Source organism: Equus caballus, chromosome 7 (assembly GCF_041296265.1).
Source record: "Equus caballus isolate H_3958 breed thoroughbred chromosome 7, TB-T2T, whole genome shotgun sequence".
Taxonomy (NCBI): Eukaryota; Metazoa; Chordata; class Mammalia; order Perissodactyla; family Equidae; genus Equus; species Equus caballus.
The window spans coordinates 877409-897331 of NC_091690.1; the positions used below are offsets into that span (position 1 = coordinate 877409).

The window sequence follows — 19923 nt, forward strand, 5'->3', positions numbered from 1 at the left end:
CAGCCCCTGCTTAAGTTGGGGTCCCAGGAAGCAGGGACCGAGCGGGAAGCTGGGGGCGGTGGGGCGCTGAGCAGGGAGGTCGTGTCGGCGGGGGGACCCTGGGTGTGAAGTGCGCCTGGACTCGGCTCTACCTGGAGCCCAGGGGCCAGGGTTCACGCCCCCCTCTGCCCCCCCGTTGGCTCCTCACTCGCTGGCTTCAGCCCACCCCCAGCTGCACCCCCGTGGGTGTCTCCAGGGACGGCCACCACTGGGGAGGCCTGGGGTCGCAGTGTCCCTCGCGGTCCCCGTCCACCCGGGCTCTGCGTCCCCCCACAACTCGAGGTGGAAACACAAGAGCTGTCCCTGGGCTGTAACTCAGTGGTTCTAAGCTGGGGGCGATTTCGTCCTGGGGGGTCAGGCGATGTCTGGAGACACTTGATTTCTGTCCGAACACGTCAGCCGAGTCCCACAATCTTTTGACACGTCACCCCTCTCCCCCGCCGCCAGCTTTTAGCCGGCCAGCTTGTCCCCAGCCGGTGGTGGCCCCGTCCATCAGAGGTGGCTTTCCCGCAAAGGAGGCAGCCCTGTGTGGCCGCCAACCGCATGGCCCGTGTCCTCGTCCTTGAGATTCCCCCAAGGGAGGAGGAAGCACCAGGCGCTACTGAGGAGCAGTGGGTCTAATTCACTTCTTTGATCCCTCAGCAATTATCAGGCGCCTGCTGTATGCCAGGCACTGCTCCAGGAGCCAAGGGCAGGGTGACGACCCAGAGAGATAGGAATCCCTGCTCCCAAGCATTTGGAGAGGCAACAGTAAACATATAGCACGTCAGAAGGAGGGCCCCATGAAGGTCACAGGGGAGGGGGGGAAATGCGGCCAGGAGGTGGGGGGTGGGGGCTGCAATGTCGGGAAGGGCTGGAGAGGCCTCTCTAAGGAAGTGACGTTTCAGCAGAGAAATGACAGAGATGCAGGGGTGAGTCTTGCAAATCCCAGGTAGAGAGAGGCACTCGTGCAAAGGCCCTGAGGCAGGACCACACCTGGCAGGGAGGGCCAGGGCTCAGAGGCCGGCGTGGTGGAGCGGAGCGAGCAAGGGGGCGAGGGGAGGCAAGTCTGGGGGCTGGACGGCCTGATGAGGACTTTGCCTTTTTCTCGGGAGCGGAGGCTTGGCTGGGAAGGAGGGACGGAGGGTAATCATTAATGAACCCCCACCCTGCTGAGAAGTCCAGGGAGCACGGGGACGAGGGCACACACCTGTGTCACCAGGTGGAAATCATGACCTGTGGCCCACAGATCCGTGTGACCAGCATTCAGCGCTGGGAACCCACCAGGCCAGCCCCTCCCAGTCCCTTGCCCCCCTCCCCAGGGCAGCCCCATCCTGACTCTGTTTACTTTGTCCTTGGCCGTCACTCGTGTCACCCACGCGTCTCTGTCCTTTCCTGTCTGACTCACCAGCCGCCGCGGGGGTCTGGACGTCGCTCTTCTTCCTTGCTGGGTAGCGCTCCGTCCTGCGGGTCGGCCACAGCCCATGCGTCCCATCCCCCTCCGGGTGGGCATTTCAGTTGTGTCCAGTGTGGGGCTATTATGACTAAAGCTGCGGAACATTCTAGAACCGGCCTCCGGTGAGCAGAGGGCTCCTTTTTCTGCCGTAGCAAATGACTGCAAGCCGGGCCACTGAAAGCAACGAGGATTTATTCTCTCACGTTCTGGAGGCCGGACGTCCCAGATCCAGGCGGGCAGGGCTGCTCCCTCCCGAGGCTCCAGGGCAGGGTCCGTCCTGCCTCTCCAGCTTCTAGGGGCTCCAGGCGTCTCTGGGCGTGTGGCCACGTCCCCCAGTCTCTGCCTCCAGTGTCCCGTGGCCTCTCCTCTGTGTGTCTCTTATGAAGACATTTGTCATTGGGTTTAGGGTCCACCCAGATAAGCCAGGATGACGTCATCTTGAGACCTTTAACTACATCTGCAAAGACCACTTTTCCAAATAAAGTACCCTCCCGGGGTCTGGGGGCTGGGCCGTGGAGCGCGCCGTCCTCCCGGAGTGGACACACCAGACTGTCTTCCGACGCGGTCATGCCCACGTCCCCGCACGTGCCCGTCGCCGTGGGACCAGCCGGGGCCTTTGGCAGCTCCGTGACCCGCCCCCCGTGCACTCCTGCAGGTCAGCCATCCCGGACGGGGTCCCCGAGAGAGAAGGGCGGCAGCTGCAGATGACAGGGGCTTGCTGTCCGCCAAGAATTAGAGACGGGAGCAAAAGCAAGTGCGGGGCGGGTGCAAACCGTCTTTTTCTGGGCTAAGGAAGAAACTGTGCCGTTACCGCCGTTCCACTGACACAGACGCGGCCTTGACCTTGCCCAGTTTTACGTCTCTATAAACGTCGCCTCCTGCGGGAAGTCGGTTGGGAGAATCCCCATTTCTGGAGTGAGGACTCCGCTCCTCGGAGAGGACGTGCCCTCCGGGGTCCCCGTGGTCCCCGGGGCGCTGTGTCACGCTCTCACCCACACGGGCCCGTGCACCCTCCTGGGACACGGTAAACAGCACAAAGAGCTGGGGCCGGAAAGACGACAAAGCAGAATTCAGTCACTTTGTTGCCATCACTCTGTGTCACCGCCCACAGTTTTTATTCGTGTTTACATGTAAAGCAGCAAACAGCGCACGGTCTCGCTCGGCCAGCATGAACTCTGGTTCCGGGTGACGTTTGTTGCAGAATTTGAGAATCTTTAGAATTGCAATTTCTTCTCTCTTTAAATTGTTTTTAAAGCTAAAGAGCAGATCAGGAAACCTTGTGACATCCAGGGCCCACTGTTTCCCCCCCCCCATCACTAACTGGATACAATGTTGCCTTCCCGGGGCTGGAAAGAGCCAGGGCCACAAGTCCCCCACTCAGGGGGCGCCAGGCTGGCCTGCCAGAGCGGACCCCGCGGCCAGAGGGTGAGGGGCGCCCGGCTGAGAGCTGGTGGCGCGGCTGCCCAGGATCCCAGAGCTGAGAGGGTGGACACGTCCCCACACCTAGCATGGCTGAGGGCCCCCTCGGTCTAACAGTGGGGGGCAGGGTAATGGTGGCAGGGGTGGGAGGCGGGGCCGGGTGGGCACTGGTGAAGGAGGCCAGCGGGTGGTGAGGGGCGGTCCCGGGACAGCAAACGAGAGAAGTGGGTGTCATGGGGCCAGTGGACTTGCGTCCCTTGTGGGCTGCAGGCCCCATGGTAGGGACGGGGCTGGAATCCCTTCTCCCTGTGTCCTGCCACCAGGGGGGCCCTGGCCCCGCGCCTCTCTCCAGACCTGCACCCCGCTTGGCCCCCAGGAGTGGGGCATCCAGGGGTCCTCCACCTTCAGCACTGGTGGCAGATGACAAGGCCAGGCCTGGGACGGCCCAGGCACTGCTGGGTTCCTGGCATACAGTAGGCGCTCAATAAATACTAGCTGGAAGGATGCGTGAATGAAGGCGCGGCTAGGGAAGGCGCTAGGAAGAGACCGGGAGGGGCTGAAAGGGTACTTGCAGATGGGGAAACTGAGGCCCAGAGCGGGCGGGGCCTGGTCCAAGTCACCTGCAAGGTCAGAGGCTGAGCCCATCGAGGCCCACACATCTGCACCCTGTCCTCACTCCCTCCATCCCGCAGCCCAGAGAAAAAGGACCGCGGATGGCACAGAAGAGCAGATCGTCCCAGTGACAGCGCGAGCCGCCCCATCCAGGGTGGGGAGGCAGAAGGGCGGCCCCTCGGGGGCACCCCACGGGGAAGGTTTGCTGAGTGACTGTGTGACACCCCACAGACCGCCCAATTCACACGCCGTCGAGGTCTGCCCTCCCAGCTCCAGAAGAATACACGAGGAGAAGAAAGGCACGAGGACAGGGGACAGGCTGAGAGCAGGGGTCCCTTGGGAGGCCTGAGATGAATGGTCCCCAAGGGGGCACAGGGAGGGGACTCGGGGCCTATGAAGCCCCGCTGACTCCTCTCCTCCCCCCATCCTCATATATCCCCTGTCCCCCCTCCACACACAGGGTCAGACACGCTGAGGGAGGTGGGCTGGATCAGGAGGCGGAGGGGACGGGGTGCGCGTCACCACACCTGGATGCGCTGTGAGAGCGCAATTATGGATCCGACTACCAGCGCATCCCCAAGGCTCTGTGGCCAAGTACGTGTCCTTGTTAAAGTGCTTGTAAAAATTAAATAGGAATAAAAACGGGGGAACGGGGGGCCATGCCTGTTTGTGACGGTGTCTCTGAAGACGTGAGGGTACGTGTGTAAGTGGCAGCGAGAAGGGAGAGCACAGAGCAACAGAGAGTTAAACAGTGATGAGCTTCCTGGCTGCCAGAGCAAGAAGGGGAACTGACACATCACAGTGTCCTGTTAGTCAAGCCTTCCTCTGGGCCATGCTTGGTTTGTGACAGTGTCTCTAAGTAAATGAGTGTGAGGCAAGGGGAATAAAAGCAGACACAAAATTTCTGAGTGTGAAATAGCAATGAGTTTCCTGGCAGCCAGGGTGAGAAAGGAAATAAGAGAGTCTGTTCAGTGTGTCCTCACCAGGGCCTGCCTGCTTATGACAGTGGATCTGACTGTGTGCAGGGGTGTCTAAATGTGTGTGACAGGGAGTCACCCAGCTTCGAGCAGGAGATATTTCTGAGCTCCCTGGAAGCCAGGGCGAGAGGGGAAATATGTTGAGTTTGAGCCCGGTCGGGTGTGTCTTTCTTGCTGTGCGAGGCAAGGGCCTGGTCCAGGCTCTCAGACAGGGCAGCGCCGGGCGGCCAGGCGCACGCGGCTGTCCTCGGCGGGGCTCCAGGGCCGGGCATAGCCAGCATGGGGGAGCAGCAGCCGGTCCTGAGTGCCGTCGGGGCTGACGAGGCGCTGCACGGCCAGCAGGTACTCGCGGTGCAGGGCCAGCGGCGGGCAGGGGCAGCGGCCCGGTGCCCACACGTACTCGAGGGCCCGCAGCGGCGAGCGGTTCTTGTAGACGAGCTGCACACGCACCTCGTAGCGGGTCTCCTGGGCCTGGCGCAGGCGGCCCAGGACTTGGGCCCGGAACACTGTGGGCAGGGCGGTGCTGAGGCTGGCCAGCCGCTCCATCCTGGGCACCCACCCACGCGCCCACCGCCAGACAAGGGTGACCAGGGTTCAGGGGGCCCTGGGGGCCCCCGAGGACTGTGGAGACAGGAACTGGGGTCAGCCGAGGCCTGGGGTCAGGGTCAGGTCCAGGGTCAATGAAGGGTTAGGGGTCAGATTAGGGCAAAGGGTCAGATCAAGGAGTCCAATGAGGCTCGGAAGAAGGGGTCAAGTTGGAGTCGGGTCAAGGAACTGAGGGTACGTTCGGATAGGGTCAGAAGTCAGCAGGACAGAGGCCAGGTGAGGGTGGGGTCGGGGTCTCTCACCGAAGTCGCTGCCGCAGTAGTGGAGCAGCCGGTGGGCGCGACCGCGAGAGTCGGGGCAGGGTGGGCAGGGGTCTGTGGGGGGGCGCAGTCAGGGACACAGGCCCTGCTCCCTGCTCCCCGCCCCCCAGCCGGCCCCACCTCACCTGGGGCAGGGGTCAGGGGCCGTGGGGGGCCGGCTGCGGGGGCCGCGGGGGCCATGGGGGACTCTGGGGCCTGAGGTTCCACCTCCCGAGGCTGCGGCTGCCGCGGGGACCAGCCCAGGGCCTGCGCCCGTGCCTGGAAGGGGCCATAGAGCTCCCGGGGGAGCCAGAACTCGAACTCGATGCCGGGGTTGGGCTCCTGCAGGAGGACCTGGGGGGGGTGTCACACGCCGGGGAGCCACACTCAACCATGGCCCTGCCTCCCCCCTCTGACTCTCCATCCCCAGCCTCCTCCCTCTGACCCTCTGCCCCCAGCCTCCCCACTCTGACCCTCTGTCCCCAGCCTCCTCCCTCTGACCCTCTGTCCCCAGCCTCCTCCCTCTGACCCTCTGCCCCCAGCCTCCTCCCTCTGACCCTCTGCCCCCAGCCTCCTCCCTCTGACCCTCTGCCCCCAGCCTCCTCCCTCTGACCCTCTGTCCCCAGCCTCCTCCCTCTGACCCTCTGTCCCCAGCCTCCTCCCTCTGACCCTCTGTCCCCAGCCTCCCACCTCTGACCCTCTGTCCCCAGCCTCCTCCCTCTGACCCTCTGCCCCCAGCCTCCCCACTCTGACTCTCTGTCCCCAGCCTCCTCCCTTTGACCCTCTGCCCCCAGCCTCCCCACTCTGACTCTCTGTCCCCAGCCTCCCTCCTCTGACTCTGTCCCCAGCCTCCTCCATCAGACCATCTGTCCCCAGCCCCCCCAACTCTCTTTCCCCAGCTTCCCCCCTCTGACCTTCTGTCCCCAGCCTCCCTCCTCTGACCCCTGCCTCCCCCCAGATCCTTTAAACCGCCCCCTTCCGCGCCCAGGCGCCCCTCAGAGGCCGCCCGCACCTGCAGGAGGAGGTCTTGGGAGGTGGGCCCTGCCGCGTGAAGCGTCTCCTCCGGCCCTGCAGCCCGGGTGTAGACCACGCGGGTGCCCGCCACCTCGTAGGTCCCGGGCGGGCTGACCGCCCAGTTCCCGTTGAGCACGTAGCGCCCGTCGCCCCGCATCAGCGCTGCAAGGGAAAGGTCAGCCGGGCTCCCAGGGACGGCCGCCAGCCCCCCAACGCCCCAACCCTGGAGTCCCCGGGCCTCAGTCTCCCTGTGGCGCCTCCCCCCTCGGACCCTGTGATACCCAGGTGGTTGCGGCTCCGGTGGGCAGCGCGGATGTGCCTGGCGCCCTCGGGGATCACCGTCACGTTCCAGTACCCGGCGAAGGTACCTGGGCGGGAGGACAGGACGGTATTGGGGTGCGGGTGGGGTGTCTTTGAGGGAGGACTTGAGGATTAAAAGAGCTACTGTGGGTCCTGGCACACCGAAAACGCTCCACCAGCGTTTGGGGTTATTATTAGCGCTTAAGTGCAGCAGCGAAAGGGTTAAAACCCCATCTGCTCTGGGGAGGGCGGGACAATCTTGCAATGGCCAATCAGAACGAGGAGCGAGAGGGGGCCGGGCCGCACACTGCCCAATCAGCACGGGCCTTGGCTTCCGGGTCCGCGGCTGGTTAAAGGGCTCGCGCTGGGCGAGCGGGGAGGACGGGGCGGGCGGTCACCGGCGTCGCGGAACACGCGCTGCACGAAGAGGCACGAGTCGTTGGCGCCGCCGCAGCGGCCGCAGTGGTCCTCGCGGGCGTCCGAGCCCAGCAAACCGTCACAGCCGGCGCTCTAGAGGGTGGGGGGACACGCGCACGTCACAGGCAGTCCCCATCTGGCACCGCCCTGGGGGCGGGGCCTCCGGTAAGGGGCGGGGCTCTGGGCACTGGGGGCGGGGCCTGGAGTACAAGAAATTAGGCCTGAGGGCGGGGCCCAGGGTGAGGGGCGGGGCTCCAGCCACTAGGGGCGGGGCCTGGAGTACAAGAAATTAGGCGTGAGGGTGGGGCCCAGGGTGAGGGGCGGGGCTCCGGGCACTGGGGGCGGGGCCTGGAATACAAGAAATTAGGCCTGAGGGCGGGGCCCAGGGTGAGGGGCGGGGCTTGGAGTGAAAGAACTTGGGCCGGGGGCGGGGCCTGGAAGTGAAGGACAGGCTCTGGACGGAGGGTTTGGAGGTGGAGCCTAAGGAGGGGCGTGACCTTGGGTTGGGATGGGGCGTGGCCTAGGGGAGTGGGCGAGGCCTAGAACTAAATGAATATAGTCTGGGGGCGGGGCCTGGAGGGATGGGCGGGGCCTGGAGATCCTTACAAGGCAGCGGCCAGCCACGCAGAGGCCCCGGGTACCCGGGCTGCAGGGGGTGCCGTCCAGCACGCGGCCGAAGGTGTGGTAGAAGGCGTGCCCCTCCGCCAGGCAGTTGAGGTCGCACTGGTTGGGCGCTGGGAGGAGGGAGGAGTTGCTGGGCTGGTCCAGGGACCTCTATCTGAGTTCCAGCCCCCTCCCTGCCAGTCTCCCCCAGGCAGCCATCCCCTTGGGCAGGTGAGGTCAGAAGTCCAACCAAAGCCACACATGGTGGTTGAGGCAGAGTCAGGACTTCCACCTCTAGCCCCCTGGGAGTGTCCCGGGGCTGCGTTCATTCATCCGTGTTAAGTTCTAATCTTACGAGTCCTTACATATCCGTTCCTAACATCGCTACCCATTCTTCATTCATTCGTTCATTCCACAAGCACTCACTGAGCATCTACTGTTTGCCAGACACATCTGGGTGCTGCTGACTCACTCAGCACTCGGGCCCAGCACCCACCAGGTATCCAATCAGGAGCGTTTGTGCAGTGCTGACTGAGTCCCATGGAGCCTGGGTGTGTCGCTGGCCCTCCCCGGGCCATAACGGGCAGATACCCGCAAGCCCACAGCCCTCGTCCCTGCTCCTCTGGCTCAAACTCCCTCTGGGTCCCAGCTCCCTGTGCCTGGCTGGCAGACCCTGCCTGGCCCGGAGGCCAAGCTGGCCCTGGCGGGCCTCTGTTGGGGTGGGATGGAGGCAGGTTTCCTGCAATTCTTAGAGCAAAGGAAAGAAACACCCATGAGGTGGACGGATGGAACTTTCTCCGCTCTGGGCTTTTCTTATCTGTGTCTGCCCCCACCACGGCGTCTGAAGCCGCACGTCTCCCGTAAATCTGGAGGCGCGCTGCCCTGGGCACAGAGTTATATAACTTGCTATTTTCAGCTCAGTGCGGCAACATTTCCTGCTACGGGGGTAAGTTTGAGAACTGTCGGTCTCCGGCTACAGCTCCAAGTAAATCCTCAGCCTGGCATTCAACTCTGTGCAGAACACACCCTGCCTCCCTCTGCCCCCGCTTCACACCTTACACACGCTTTGTCCCCTTCGCTTCACCAACTCCTACATATCCTTCAAAGCCCCAGTGGTAACGCCCCCTTCTCCTTGAAACCCTCCAAGTCCCCTTTCGTTCTGGGCAGCCACTTCTCCCTGCCAGCTCTGGGTTGTTCCCTCCGGCCCAACAGGAAGGCAGACTGCTCACCGCCATAGAAGGGCACCCATCGGTAGGCCTCCTGGGTGCCCAGGACAGGGCGGCCATTGTAGAGGGCACACTGGAGGTCTCGGAAGGGCACGGCCCCCGGGGGACAGTCCTGGGGATGGAGAGGGGTGGGTCAGAGGCTGGGAGACCCTGACAGAGCAGCAAGTGTATTGGGGGCCTGGGGCGGGGGCGGGTGAGCTTCAGGGCAGATGGGGGCTGGGAGGGGCAGCATTTACTGGCAACTGGCAGAGGCGGTACTCGTGGCTGTCCCCCCAGCACGGCTCTTCCTCAGGAAACCTGGGGGGAGCAGGGCGGCCCAAGTGTGGTCAGGAACCCCCTCCCCAGCACCGGCCTGCCCCCCCACCCCGTCCACCCCCGCCAACCGCACCCACATTCCAGCTGGCTCAGTGGGGCTCAAAGGCACAGCATGTGTGGGCAGGCGGAGGGTGTGGCCAGGGTGGGGCCCGGTGGCAGTGGGGGGGGGGGCTGGGGGGGGCAGGGACCCCACTCACCGGATGCACCGGCGGCTGCGCACCGAGAGCCCCCGCCCGCAGGAGCTGGAGCAGCGACTCCAGGATCGCCACGGGGTCCACTCGCCCGGACCCTACTTGGGGAGAGAGCAGCCGGGTCAGCCTGGAGGGAGGCTGGCACCCCCATGCCACCGGCTGGGTCCCCGTGCCCACTGCCCCCTGACTTCATGTCCCCCCCTTACCTGAGCACTGCCCCCCAAACCACAGCTCAGGAGGGTCCACAGCAGGAGGTTCCAGAGGGGGCGGGGTCTGGGGGAGCAGAGGGGGTCGCTGCAGTGGGGGCTGCCAGCAGACCAGGGGGCGAACTCCACTCTGCCCTGACTGGCTGTGTGATTTGGGACAGTAACTTAACCTCTCTGAGCCTCCCTTCTTATCTCTGAAAAATGGAGTGATAATAGAGCTCCCCCTTACAGGAAAGTTTTGAGGGGTCTGTCCCATCAGGTAAGGAAAATGGGGGGCACAGAACCTCATATGAAGAGGGAAAGCTCAAAAATGATGATTACTATTACTGGTTGTTTACTGTTTTACAATGCACACAGCAGGTGCTTATTCAGTGTCCAAGGATGGAAGGAACCCCTCCAGGATAGTGCACAGTTGTCTCCAGGCGGGGGCCCCCTCCCCGCTCCCCACCATCATCGCCTCTACCTTCCAGTGTGGCCGGGGGCCAGCCGCTCCACCTCCCCAGGCCTCAGTTTCCCCATCTGCGCAGCGGGGACCAGCTGGGCTCAGTCCAGGACTCAAAGAGACCTTGTGGAGGGTCGGCCAGTGGGGGCAGACTCAGGGGCAGGGGCCCGGGAGAGGCCCCCCCCAGCGGCACCCCGGCCTCCAGGGCCCCCTCAGCCCCCGTACCCTTGGCAGCAGGGAGCCCCTGGGTGGGGGGATGGGCAGGGAGGGGTGACCTGGCCTGGATCCACTCGGCGCCTCATGGCCTCATGTGCAGAGGGTGTGGGAGGGAGCCCAGGGTGGCCTGTGGAGGGAAAGGGGCCACGGATGGAATGACTCGGGACAGAGGTGGGGGCTGGGGGGTAGGAGGCCTGGCAGGGGAGACTCTGCCTCCCCGGGCCTCAGTTTCCCCATCTCTCAGGAGAAGGATGAAGTCACTTGCCATCCACACCCTCCACGCGACCATGGCACCGCGACAAAGGGGGATGGAGTGCTCCTCGGACCAGGGCCAGGCTGCCCAGCGGTCAGCAGTGCGGAAGGACATGCAGGACAAGCTGGAGTCCCGCAGCCCGGAGGTCCGGGGCGCCGGATGAGGGAAGGCCAGCCCCACAAGTCCCGGGAGCCTCAGTTTCCCCGGTTCGCAGGCCCTCCCGGCTCTGACATTCGGACCTGGGCACCAGGGGTGGGCCCGAGGTGGCTCCAGGTCCTGAGAACCTGGGGGGCGGCAGGGCGGGTCCGCTCTCTTCCCAGAGCTGTGTGCCAGCTCCATCCCCGCCCCTCTCTGCGCCGGCCCAGGAGGCAGGAAGTCTGGACCGGGGAGCGGGGCCCTCTGACACCCCCTCTGGGCTCAGCACTGTTGTGGGGTGGGGGGTCTAGGTGATGAAAGATGAGGGGCTAGAAAGTCCACCCTCCCCGCTCCCCAGAGCCCCCACCCCGGAGCCAGACACTTACACTTGTCCGTCTGGAGCGCACGACAAGCCATGCCTCTAGGCCTCAGTTTACCCAGGAGGTAGTGGGAGCCAGCTTTCTCCCGCCCTGGGGATTGCCGTCTCGCCAGCCCCGAGCCCGCCCCGGGCCGGGGAGGGGGAGGAGACGCCCGCCGGCGGGCCGGGCTAGCGGGGGGATGGGAAGAGGGACTTACCGGCGACCCAGAGCCCGGGCGCTGCGTCTGGCTCCCTGGGCGGCCCCAGGGCGAGCGGAAGCGGCGGGGCCCGCGGGGAGGGCGGGGGAGCCCGGGGCGGCCCCTCCCACGCGGCCTCCCGGGGCGCGCCCAGGCCGGGGTCCGGAGGGGCGGCGGCCCCGTGCGCCCCCGCGCGGCCATGGCGCCAGGGGACTGGTGGCCGGCGCGGCTCCCGGCCCCCCAGGGCCGCGGCCTCAGTCCAAGCGTCCGCGTCCCCGAGACCTTGGGAATCCCAGGGCGAGGGAATGACCGCCCCTACCCCCACCCCGGGGCTGCTATTCCGGGCGCGGCGCTCAGGGCCCGGGAATGCGCGCGAACCGAGGTCGCCCTGCCCGGTGCCAGGAGGCCGCGCGCTGCGCCCTCTCCACCGACGCCCCGATGGCGTCCCGGCGAGGGTCCCCTTTCCCAGCCGCTGCCCCCCTCCCCTAGTTCTTTCCCCCTACCCCTCCCTCGAGGCCACCCTCCTCAGGACCCCGCGCGCCTGGGCTCCCATCCTGGGGTTCCCCCCCCCAGCGCCGGGCCCCAGCGCGCTGCGGAGAAGCGCAGCCCCGGGGGCCGGGCGTGGGGGGCGGGCGCAGGGCCCCCTCCCAGCGGCCCGCGCATTCCCGGGCGCTGCTGTCAGCGGAGGACGCGCCCCACCCCGCCTCCCGCCCTCCCCGCCCGGCCCGGCTTCGGAGCCAGGCCCGGGTCCAGAAGGTCCTTTCCCCGGGCGCGCAAAGGTCCCACCCTCTCCGACCTCAGTTTCCCCATCCAGGCAATGGGGCAGGCAGGTTTCCGCCCGGAAACTTCCAGCTGGACCCTGGCTCTGCGCGGACTGGCGGGGACAGGGTCATGGAGGGCTCCCACCACCCCAGCCTTACCTGGCTTCACGTCTGCACGCTGCCCTCCACCCACGTGGGGACACAGATGGTGCCCTCTGCCCGTCCCCTCTCGGGACTCCTCCCTGTCACCCCATGGTGCTCCCTAGTGGGCGGGTTGAAGATGTGGGGGCACCAATGGGCCGATGGGTGGACTGCCCTCTGCCCCCTGGGCTCAGCACAGGCTCAGCTTTGAGGGCCCCTCCTTGCAAGCCAGTAATGGGGTCTCCCAGCCCTGACCACAGGGAAAAGGTTTGTCTGTCCAGCTCTGTCTGTCCTCCAGCAGGGAGCAGCTCAGAGCAGGGTCACCCAGTGCCAGCGGTCCATTCGACATTTACTGAGCTCCTACTGCGTGCCGGGACGCTGTGGACAACCAACCCGTCAGGCTAACAGGGAAAGTGGCCCCCTGGGAGCGTGAAATCCCACCTTCTGATGGAGACACGCAGAGGAGACAGCCCAGGCCCGCTGCCAACGGGGTGGGGTCAGGAAGGCCCCCACTGAGGAGGCGACTGTCACAGGAGGGCAGCCAGGCAGAGGGAACAGCAGGTGCAAAGGCCCTGAGGCTGGAATCGGAGAATAAGGGACAGTCGGGAGGTGGCCTGGTGGGGACAGAGATGAGGTCAGAGAGGGGCTGTGGGGCTGGGAGCCACTGGAGGTGGGAGCGGATGCTCTTGTTTTGGAAAAGCCGCCCTTGGCTGCTGTGATGGTGGGAGTGGGGGCCAGTGGGGAGCAGTGGCGGGTGTCCTGGGGGTAGGGGCTGTGCCAGGGGGCGGGGAGAGGGAGCTGTCCCCTCTGCTGAGGGGGACAGCTGGGGGCGGTGGGAGAGAGAGAGTGAGACCAGAGGTCCCTCCTGGATGCCAGGGAGAGGCTGGGAGTCTGGGGACCACGTCCGGCTGGAGATGGCCGCGTGGGCGTCCTCGGCGCCCGCGATGTTGACAGTCATGGATGAGGTCACAGGATGTGAGTTGAGTGCGGAGGGAACAGAGATGGGGCCGGAGTGCCAGCCGGGGTGGAGTGGGGGCGGCCCCAGAGTCCGCGGGAGGACGGGCTCCTGGAGGGCGGCGTGCAGGCAGCGTGTGTGGGGAGATGACGGGAGAGTGACCCGGGGGTCAGCATCCGCGGAGGTGGTCATGACCTTGAGGAGGTCAAGGTTGGACACGGCAGGAGAGGGAGTGGGGACGGCGCATGCAGGCCCCCTCTGCTGAGCGCCTGCTGTGTACTGTGTCGTGGACTGGGGTCTTGGGGGGCATCAGAAATCACCCCGGCTTGGCCCGGGGGCCCCACGCCGTGGACAGTCGCATCCCCCACGGTTGTGCCTCCTTTCTGAGCCCCGGCCCACAGTGCCGGGCAGGGCGTGCAGACAGCGGGCGCCGAGTCCTGCAGAAAGCGCACACTGTAGTCACCATGCTCTGTGGGGAGAGTACACAGCGGGGACTGCGCCGCGTGGTGGCCGTGATGCTCATGGGATGGCCAAATAGGGACAGCGGGTTGGGGGGGAAGGTGTGGGGTCCCGGGCCCACCCCGCCCATCCCCCAGCCTCTGTTTCCCCGGGTCTCAGCCTCCTGCCTCTGTCCTCCATGGGCCTCGGTGGGTCCCGGAGCAGCAGGAGACACCTGGCACAGGCAGGGCGGGGGGTTGTGGGGTTCAGAGGCTCCAGGTGCAGGGATGTCCCAGGCCCCACCCTGTGCCCCGGCTTAGACCCCGGCCAAGGGCTCAGCGGGGTCTCCTTCCCTGAGCTCCAGCCTGGACCCCTCCCTGAGGCAGGGCCAGGACCTGGGTCCTAGGGGATGCGGGTCAGTCGATGTCCTGCTCCCTCTGTGGTCGCACAGCCTTGGCCTCCTTGTGTCCCCCTCCCCAGCTCCCTGCGGCCTCCCATGATCCCCTAGGCCTGGCCATGTTGTCCGCAGGACACGTCAACCTCCCGAGTAGACTGGATGGGAGTGGTCCTGCCACCCTTGCCCCAAAGCCCCCAGAGTCTCTGGAGCTGCCCAGCTGTCCCTGGGCACGAGCATAAATGGAGCAGGAAAGAGGACCCATCACAGCCAGGGTCACCCATGTGACCTGGGATTGCTGGTGTCTTCCCTGCCATCCCAGGAAGAGATGCCAACAGAGAGGGAGGAAGCGGAAAGGGCCAGATTTCTGAGATGGTTGTTTGAGTCCCTGGATCGAGCCATACCTGAAGCCATCCACCCATTATTTTTCACTTGAGCAACATTGGGTTTCTGTGGCTTCTAATCAAGAGGCTCCTACTAATGGGGAACAGCAGCCTTTCCACCACCCTCGCCCCCAACAGTTCCCTCTCCTCACACAGCTGATCCAGTGACTGAGTGTGTCACCTACTTCGAGTCACCACTGCCTTGGGGGCTGCGCTATCTGATGTGACACTCCCAACTGCCTCCTGGGAGAGGAATCCTCCCCCTCACCTTACGGGTCGGGACACTGAGACACAGAGGGGCGAAGTCACGCACACCGAGACCTGGAGGTCCTGGGACGGCTTCAGACCCACGTCCGAACTGGTGTCCTGAGCTCCTTTTGGGGCAGGGGTCCGGGGGGACTGAGGCGGGGACACTCGAGGCAGAGCCTGGAGGACGAGGGGGCACTGGATGGAAGAGGGTGTGAGGGAGCGGGTGTTCCCAGCAGAGGGAACAGCACGTGCAAAGGCCAGGCGGCTGGAGGAGCAGGAAGAGGACCAGGCCCGGCGGGGAGGCCCGTGTGGCCTGAGCGCAGTGAGCACGGGGTTGACTTCGAGGCCGACCGGGGCAGGGGCCTCCCATGGCTTGGGGGCCGGGAGCAGCTGGAGGTCACCGGAAACGGCAGGTCATCCGAGGCACGTTGTAAGGTGAAAACTCAGAAAAACGACACACGATGTGGCCTGACGTCATTGACAGGAGAGAAATTACACACGTTCCCGCCAACCCGGGACACGACAGGAACGAACCCACGACGACCTCGGGGTGGGGTCACGGGCGCCCCGAGTCCTGGCCTTACGGGCGGCGTCTGAATTTGTTGTAACGATCTCCTAGTGCCGGTTTTGTTTTCTTAAGAAAAGTTTTATTTGGGATAATTTCAGATTTATAGAAAGTGGCAAAGACACTAGAGAGAGTGTCAGTCGACACTTTGCTGTCAGTAGTATAGGGAGGACCCTGCGGACGTGTGTGTCACCTCACGAGGCAGAGGGGACTCTGCAGACGGGTTAAGTCGAGGCCCCTGGGATGGGGGTGACCCTGGATTCCCGGGGCCCAGGCTCATCCCAGGGTCCTGAGCAGAGGGAGGCGGGAGGGTCAGAGGCCGAGATGGAGACGCTGTGCTGCTGGCCGTGCGGAAGGAGGAAGGGGCCCCGAGCCCAGGACGCGGCGCCTCCGGAAGCTGGAGGAGGCGGGACACGCTCCTCCCCTGGGGCCTCCGGGGGGACCTGCCCTGCCTGCCCCAGGTTCAGCCCCCTGGGACCCCGTCGGACTCCTGACCCCAGGACTGTGAGATCCTCAACATGCTTTTTTAAATCACTGAGTTTGTGGCAATTTGTTACAAGAGCCCCAAGGAACTGCCATCGTCACGTTACTGTTGCGAATAAATATCAGAAAGCATTGTTTCTGTTGACCAAACTCCAAGTTTTATTTCGGTCCCACCAGTTTTTTTATTTTTTTCCAACTAGTTTCCTTTCTCGGTTCCAGGATCCCCACGGACGCCAAGCTGTCTCCCTCGGAGTCGGCAAAACGGCCCGAGCAGGTGAAACACGCACGGGTCCTGGGGGGACCGGGCCGGCTCGTTGTCCGCACAGCGCCTCGCACGCAGCCCGAGTCAATCAATGTCCCTGATAGAGGTCGACGCAGCGTCCGGCGGGCGGGAGGTCACCAGGGGAGCGGTCCACCTGGAGCAGCAGCGCCCACTGGGATTTCATGCTGTGAGGGTCCCACAGAGGGAATCACGGGGGGGAGGGCAGCCTCCTGGGTGAGGGTGGCCCTAGCCTGCATCCTAGAAGATGAGGAGGAGCCACTGGTGAAGACTTGGGGGTGGGGAGGGCTTTGGGCAGACAGAATGGCATGTGCAAAGGCCCTGAGGTCAGGATGAAGTTGATATGGGATATGGGACTGACAGAGAGACAGGGGTGGCTGGACCCGGGTGAGCGAGTGTGTGGGTGGCAGGGCCACAGAGGCGAACCAGCAGGCTTTCATTTGGACGTGATCTGATCTGCTTCTGGAAGGCTTCTTGCTGACTGAGGAGGTGGAACTTCCTGGCCCCTGGGCCCAGAGCACCCGCTGAGCCCAGCTCTCAGCCGCCCCCCGGTTCTGTGAGCCTCCAAGGCCCCAAACCCTCCGTGTCCCCTGACATCCCTGACGTTTCCAACCCTGGGCCCTGGCGGGTCCTGAGCAACGTGCTGGCCCCAATCGTGTCTGCAGCCCCATCTCCTCCAGATCCCCTCGGGTCCCCCACCAGGCGTCTCGAGAGCAGCGTCCCCTAGACTGTCCTCTGGGTGCCCCTCCCCACCCCGCCCACCCCCAACCCTGGCCGTGGACACGTGTTCTAGTGTCACCGGTCAAAGGGCGGAGTCGAGCTGCTGAGCCCAGGAGGCTCTGCTCTGGGGGGGTGTCAGCTCCCTGGGTGCCCCCCACACACCTTCTCATCCCGCGTCTCACCCCATCGCTCCCGATTGGCCGTGTGGACCGCCTGCATGAGCTGTTCCCTGCTGGGTGGTACAGAGGCCCCAGCCAGTGGGGGGGTGGGCGTCGGAGGGCCACTGCTGTCCTTGTCCTCATCTTGGGCAGGCAGATGTGAGGGCTGTTCTGCCCAGTTCCGCAGGGGTCCATGGTGGTCACCAGCTCCTGCCCTGCCATGTCCTCCCCACCCCTCACTCCTGCTCTGCACTAAACCCTTGCCTCAGGCTCTGCTTTGGGTGGAGCCCAGACCAAGACAGGGGAGGAGGAACACGTGGCCCACTTTGGTCTCCCGCTGGCCCGGAGAACATCACTGAAGAAAAGGGACAGGGGCCTCAGCATCGAGCCCCGGGTACCCAGAGAAGAAGGCGGGGCCTCGAAGGAGAACGGAGAGGATCTGGCGAGGAAGGTGGGGTGAGCTGGAGGGCGACAGAGGGCAGCCGTGGGTGCTGACGGGCTGGGGCAGGCGAGGACAAGGTTTGGTCCTGGGGCGGGGTCGGCGGTGGAAGCTGAGTCCGGGTGTCCCCCACCCGCCCACACTGAGCCAGTCTCGAGGCAGCTGCCACCGCAGTCACGGGGTTTCTCGAGCACAGCAGTAGGGTCCCCTCCCGTCCACTCTGCTCACGGGGCCCTGTCCCTGGGGAGCTGTGAGGTGGGGCCAGGGCTCACGGACGCGGCCCAAGGTCACCCTGGGCATTTCAGAGTCGGGGAGGCCAGAGAGGGACCTGGCCACTGGCGCGCCCCTACCCCGGCCCCTTTCCGGCAGGAGGGGCTGCGCCCCTCTGACCCCGCCAGCCCGGGAGCCGGGGGCCCGCATCCCGCGCCCGCTGTCTCAGCAGCCGCCCTCCACCTGCCGCAGGTATTTTGGGCGAAGCTCCCGGCTCTTCTCCCGGGATTTCTGCTGAGTCTGGGGAGTCATCTCAGGTCGCGGAGACAGCAGCCCGGAGGGACGGGAGCCCGCGGCCTGGATGTGGGCGCACGGGGCTGGGCGGCCAGGCCTGGCTCCCCGGGCAGGGGTCAGCACAGAGATCGGGCCGCCCACGGAGCCCCGCCCCTCTGCAAAGCCATGCTCCCTGTTCGCCACCCAAACCGTGCCTCAGTTTACTCGACTGTGAAATGGGGGTTTTAGTAAGCCCCCTGAGGCTGAGTTCTTTGGGGGAGGTGGGGAAACTAATATGGTTTTCATTTTTTTTAATGTGATAAAACACACAACATAAATTCACCATCCTCACCATTTTCAGGGCACAGCTCAGCGGCATGAAGCACATTCACATTGCTGTGCAGCCATCCCCTCCATCTGTCTCCAGAACTTTCTATCTCCCCAAACTGAAGCTCTGTCCCCAGGAAACACTGACTCCCACCCCTCCCCCAGCCCCTGGCCCCCCATCCACTTTCTGTCTCTGTGGATGTGGCTCCTGCAGGGACCCCCTGTGAGTGGACCACACAGTGTGTGTCCCTCTGTGTCTGGCTCACGTCCCTGAGCATCACGTCCTCCAGGTCCGTCCACGTGGGAGCAGGTGTCAGGATCTACTTCCTTTTCATGGCTGCGTAATATTCCAGGCTGTGGGTGGACACATTTCATCCATCACTCATTGATGGACATTAGAGCCATTTCCACCTTTGGAATGCTGTGAATGATGCTACTGGGAACAGCCACGTTCATCCTTTTACTGTAAAATGTTTTGTCTCCAGAGTGCTGGCCGAGGGGTCCCTGCCTAGGGGGCGGCAGACCGGGAACAGGTGGTCTCCCAGCCCCGCGGCGGAGGCTGTGCCAGGAAATCAGCGGGCGGCCGGGAGAGGGCAGAGCTGGCGTCTGTGCTGAGGGCGACTGCTGACAGGTGACTTCGAGGCGCTGGGCCAGGAACCTCGACGTCTTTCCCCCGGGGAGCTTCCGGGGGTCGGCGAGCCCAGCCGCCAGCCCCAGTGTGAGGGCTCCGCCAGCCCAGGAAGCCTGTGGGGACGGTCCTGGGGGAGGCAAGGGCCCCACGCCCACACCGACCGGCGCTCCAGGCGGGCTCGGCCACCATCCGGCGAGCCTGGGCTTGCATGTGCCTTCCTGAGCCTCAGTTTCCAAATCTGCAACATGGGGCTAATAATAGCTTCTACGGCAGGGACAAGCCACTGCCCGGAAGGGGCCTGGCTGACTCACATTGGCCGCCCCGATCCCCCAACGTGGTTCACTCTGGACCGTCTCCCAGCAGTTGTCTGACGAGGCCGGGTGAACCCGTGCCGGGCGGGCGGGGGCCAGGGCGGGTTCCGCACACTGTCGAGCGCTCAACAAACGCCACTCGGGTGGAGTGTCCTGTCGAGAAGGAAGCCGATTTCTGGCCATCAGCTTCCAGGGAGACCGTGGCCTGACAGCTGAGATGCACGGAACCCCGCTGCACCCCTGCCGTCACGCTGCACCTGCCTTGCATCAGCAGGGGACCCCCGCTCCCCGGCCACTGCCAGCTGGCCCCCCATGCCGGCCCCGAATGCTCAGCCCCAGAGCTGAGGCCGGCCCCCGAAAAAAGCGCCCAAGCCTTGTTCCATCATAGGCACGGGGCCCCCTCAGGGTCCCCCACGCCCTGGGCGCCCCATTGGACATGCCAGGAGGACATGTGACAACTCAGGAGGTATTTCCTGTCCCTGGTGGCATGGCTGGGCCAGATTCCGAAATCTGGTCTCTGGAAAATTCCGAGGCCTGATTCCAGCCACACGGAGCCCTGCCCGCCCCTCCCCATTCATCGCGTTATGTAACATTCGGGGATTAATCCCGAGGCCTCCAGAGGCAGCCACCTGGGTTCAAACCCACTGCTGTCCGCTCCCAGCTGGGAAAGCCACTTACCGTCCCCAGGCCTCAGTGCACTCACCTGGAAAATGGGGACAAGGCCAGGTCCCGTGTCCCAGGATGGGCGTCAGAGCGAAATGAGAGACCACAAGGAGAGGGCTTGGCGCTGAGTCTGGGGCCCGGCTCAGAGATGCCCTAGTGGCTCCCAGGGGACCCCAGGCCCACCCACTGCCCCCTCATCCCACTGCCTCTCCTAGGCTGCCAGGGCTGGGAGTGACAAACCCCAGTGTCTGCCCATTGGTCCCCAAATGCTGTCCCTTCTCACTGCCAAGTGTCTCCATATGTGACCCCTCCCTAACCTCCAGCTGTACCCCATCCAGGGTT

The 19923-nt window shown here is 64.8% G+C and overlaps 1 protein-coding gene and 1 long non-coding RNA gene across 19 annotated transcripts; both read right to left on the reverse strand.

Moving 5' to 3' along the window:
- Nucleotides 1-2548: 2548 nt before the first annotated feature.
- On the reverse strand, nucleotides 2549-11667 carry ADAMTSL5 (ADAMTS like 5). Of its 18 annotated transcripts, none has more exons than XM_070272379.1 (14): nucleotides 11222-11667; nucleotides 10317-10384; nucleotides 10063-10118; nucleotides 9600-9666; nucleotides 9400-9491; nucleotides 9124-9184; nucleotides 8891-8999; nucleotides 7665-7792; nucleotides 7040-7151; nucleotides 6623-6709; nucleotides 6340-6503; nucleotides 5474-5681; nucleotides 5331-5402; nucleotides 2549-5103 (listed from the first exon to the last, which is right to left on the reverse strand). In XM_070272379.1, exons 2-14 carry the CDS (start codon nucleotides 10341-10343, stop codon nucleotides 4361-4363), a joined length of 1926 nt encoding a protein of 641 aa, XP_070128480.1. In that variant the 5' UTR covers nucleotides 10344-10384; nucleotides 11222-11667; the 3' UTR covers nucleotides 2549-4360. The 18 variants fall into 18 exon arrangements, with proteins under 18 accessions (XP_070128480.1, XP_070128484.1, XP_070128487.1 ...); XM_070272383.1 differs by having other exon boundaries at nucleotides 2549-4988; nucleotides 11222-11353; XM_070272386.1 differs by having other exon boundaries at nucleotides 2549-4988; nucleotides 10063-10164; nucleotides 10267-10384; nucleotides 11222-11283.
- Nucleotides 11668-17945: 6278 nt separating this feature from the next.
- On the reverse strand, nucleotides 17946-19794 carry LOC111774432 (uncharacterized). Its single transcript, XR_002809428.2, has 2 exons — nucleotides 19622-19794; nucleotides 17946-19071 (listed from the first exon to the last, which is right to left on the reverse strand). It is a non-coding gene; the product is annotated as an uncharacterized lncRNA (long non-coding RNA).
- Nucleotides 19795-19923: the final 129 nt, after the last annotated feature.

What these genes read in the sequence shown, in the direction of transcription:
- ADAMTSL5 (XM_070272381.1), bottom strand. Translation starts at nt 11,062, where the DNA reads ATGGCTTGTCGTGCGCTCCAGACGGACAAGT. An exon ending in CCCAAGACCTCCTCCTGCAG is followed by an intron (nt 5,682 to 6,339) that starts GTGCGGGCGGCC and finishes CACCCCCCCCAG; the next exon opens with GTCCTCCTGCAGGAGCCCAA. An exon ending in CTACTGCGGCAGCGACTTCG is followed by an intron (nt 5,104 to 5,330) that starts GTGAGAGACCCC and finishes CTGTCTCCACAG; the next exon opens with TCCTCGGGGGCCCCCAGGGC.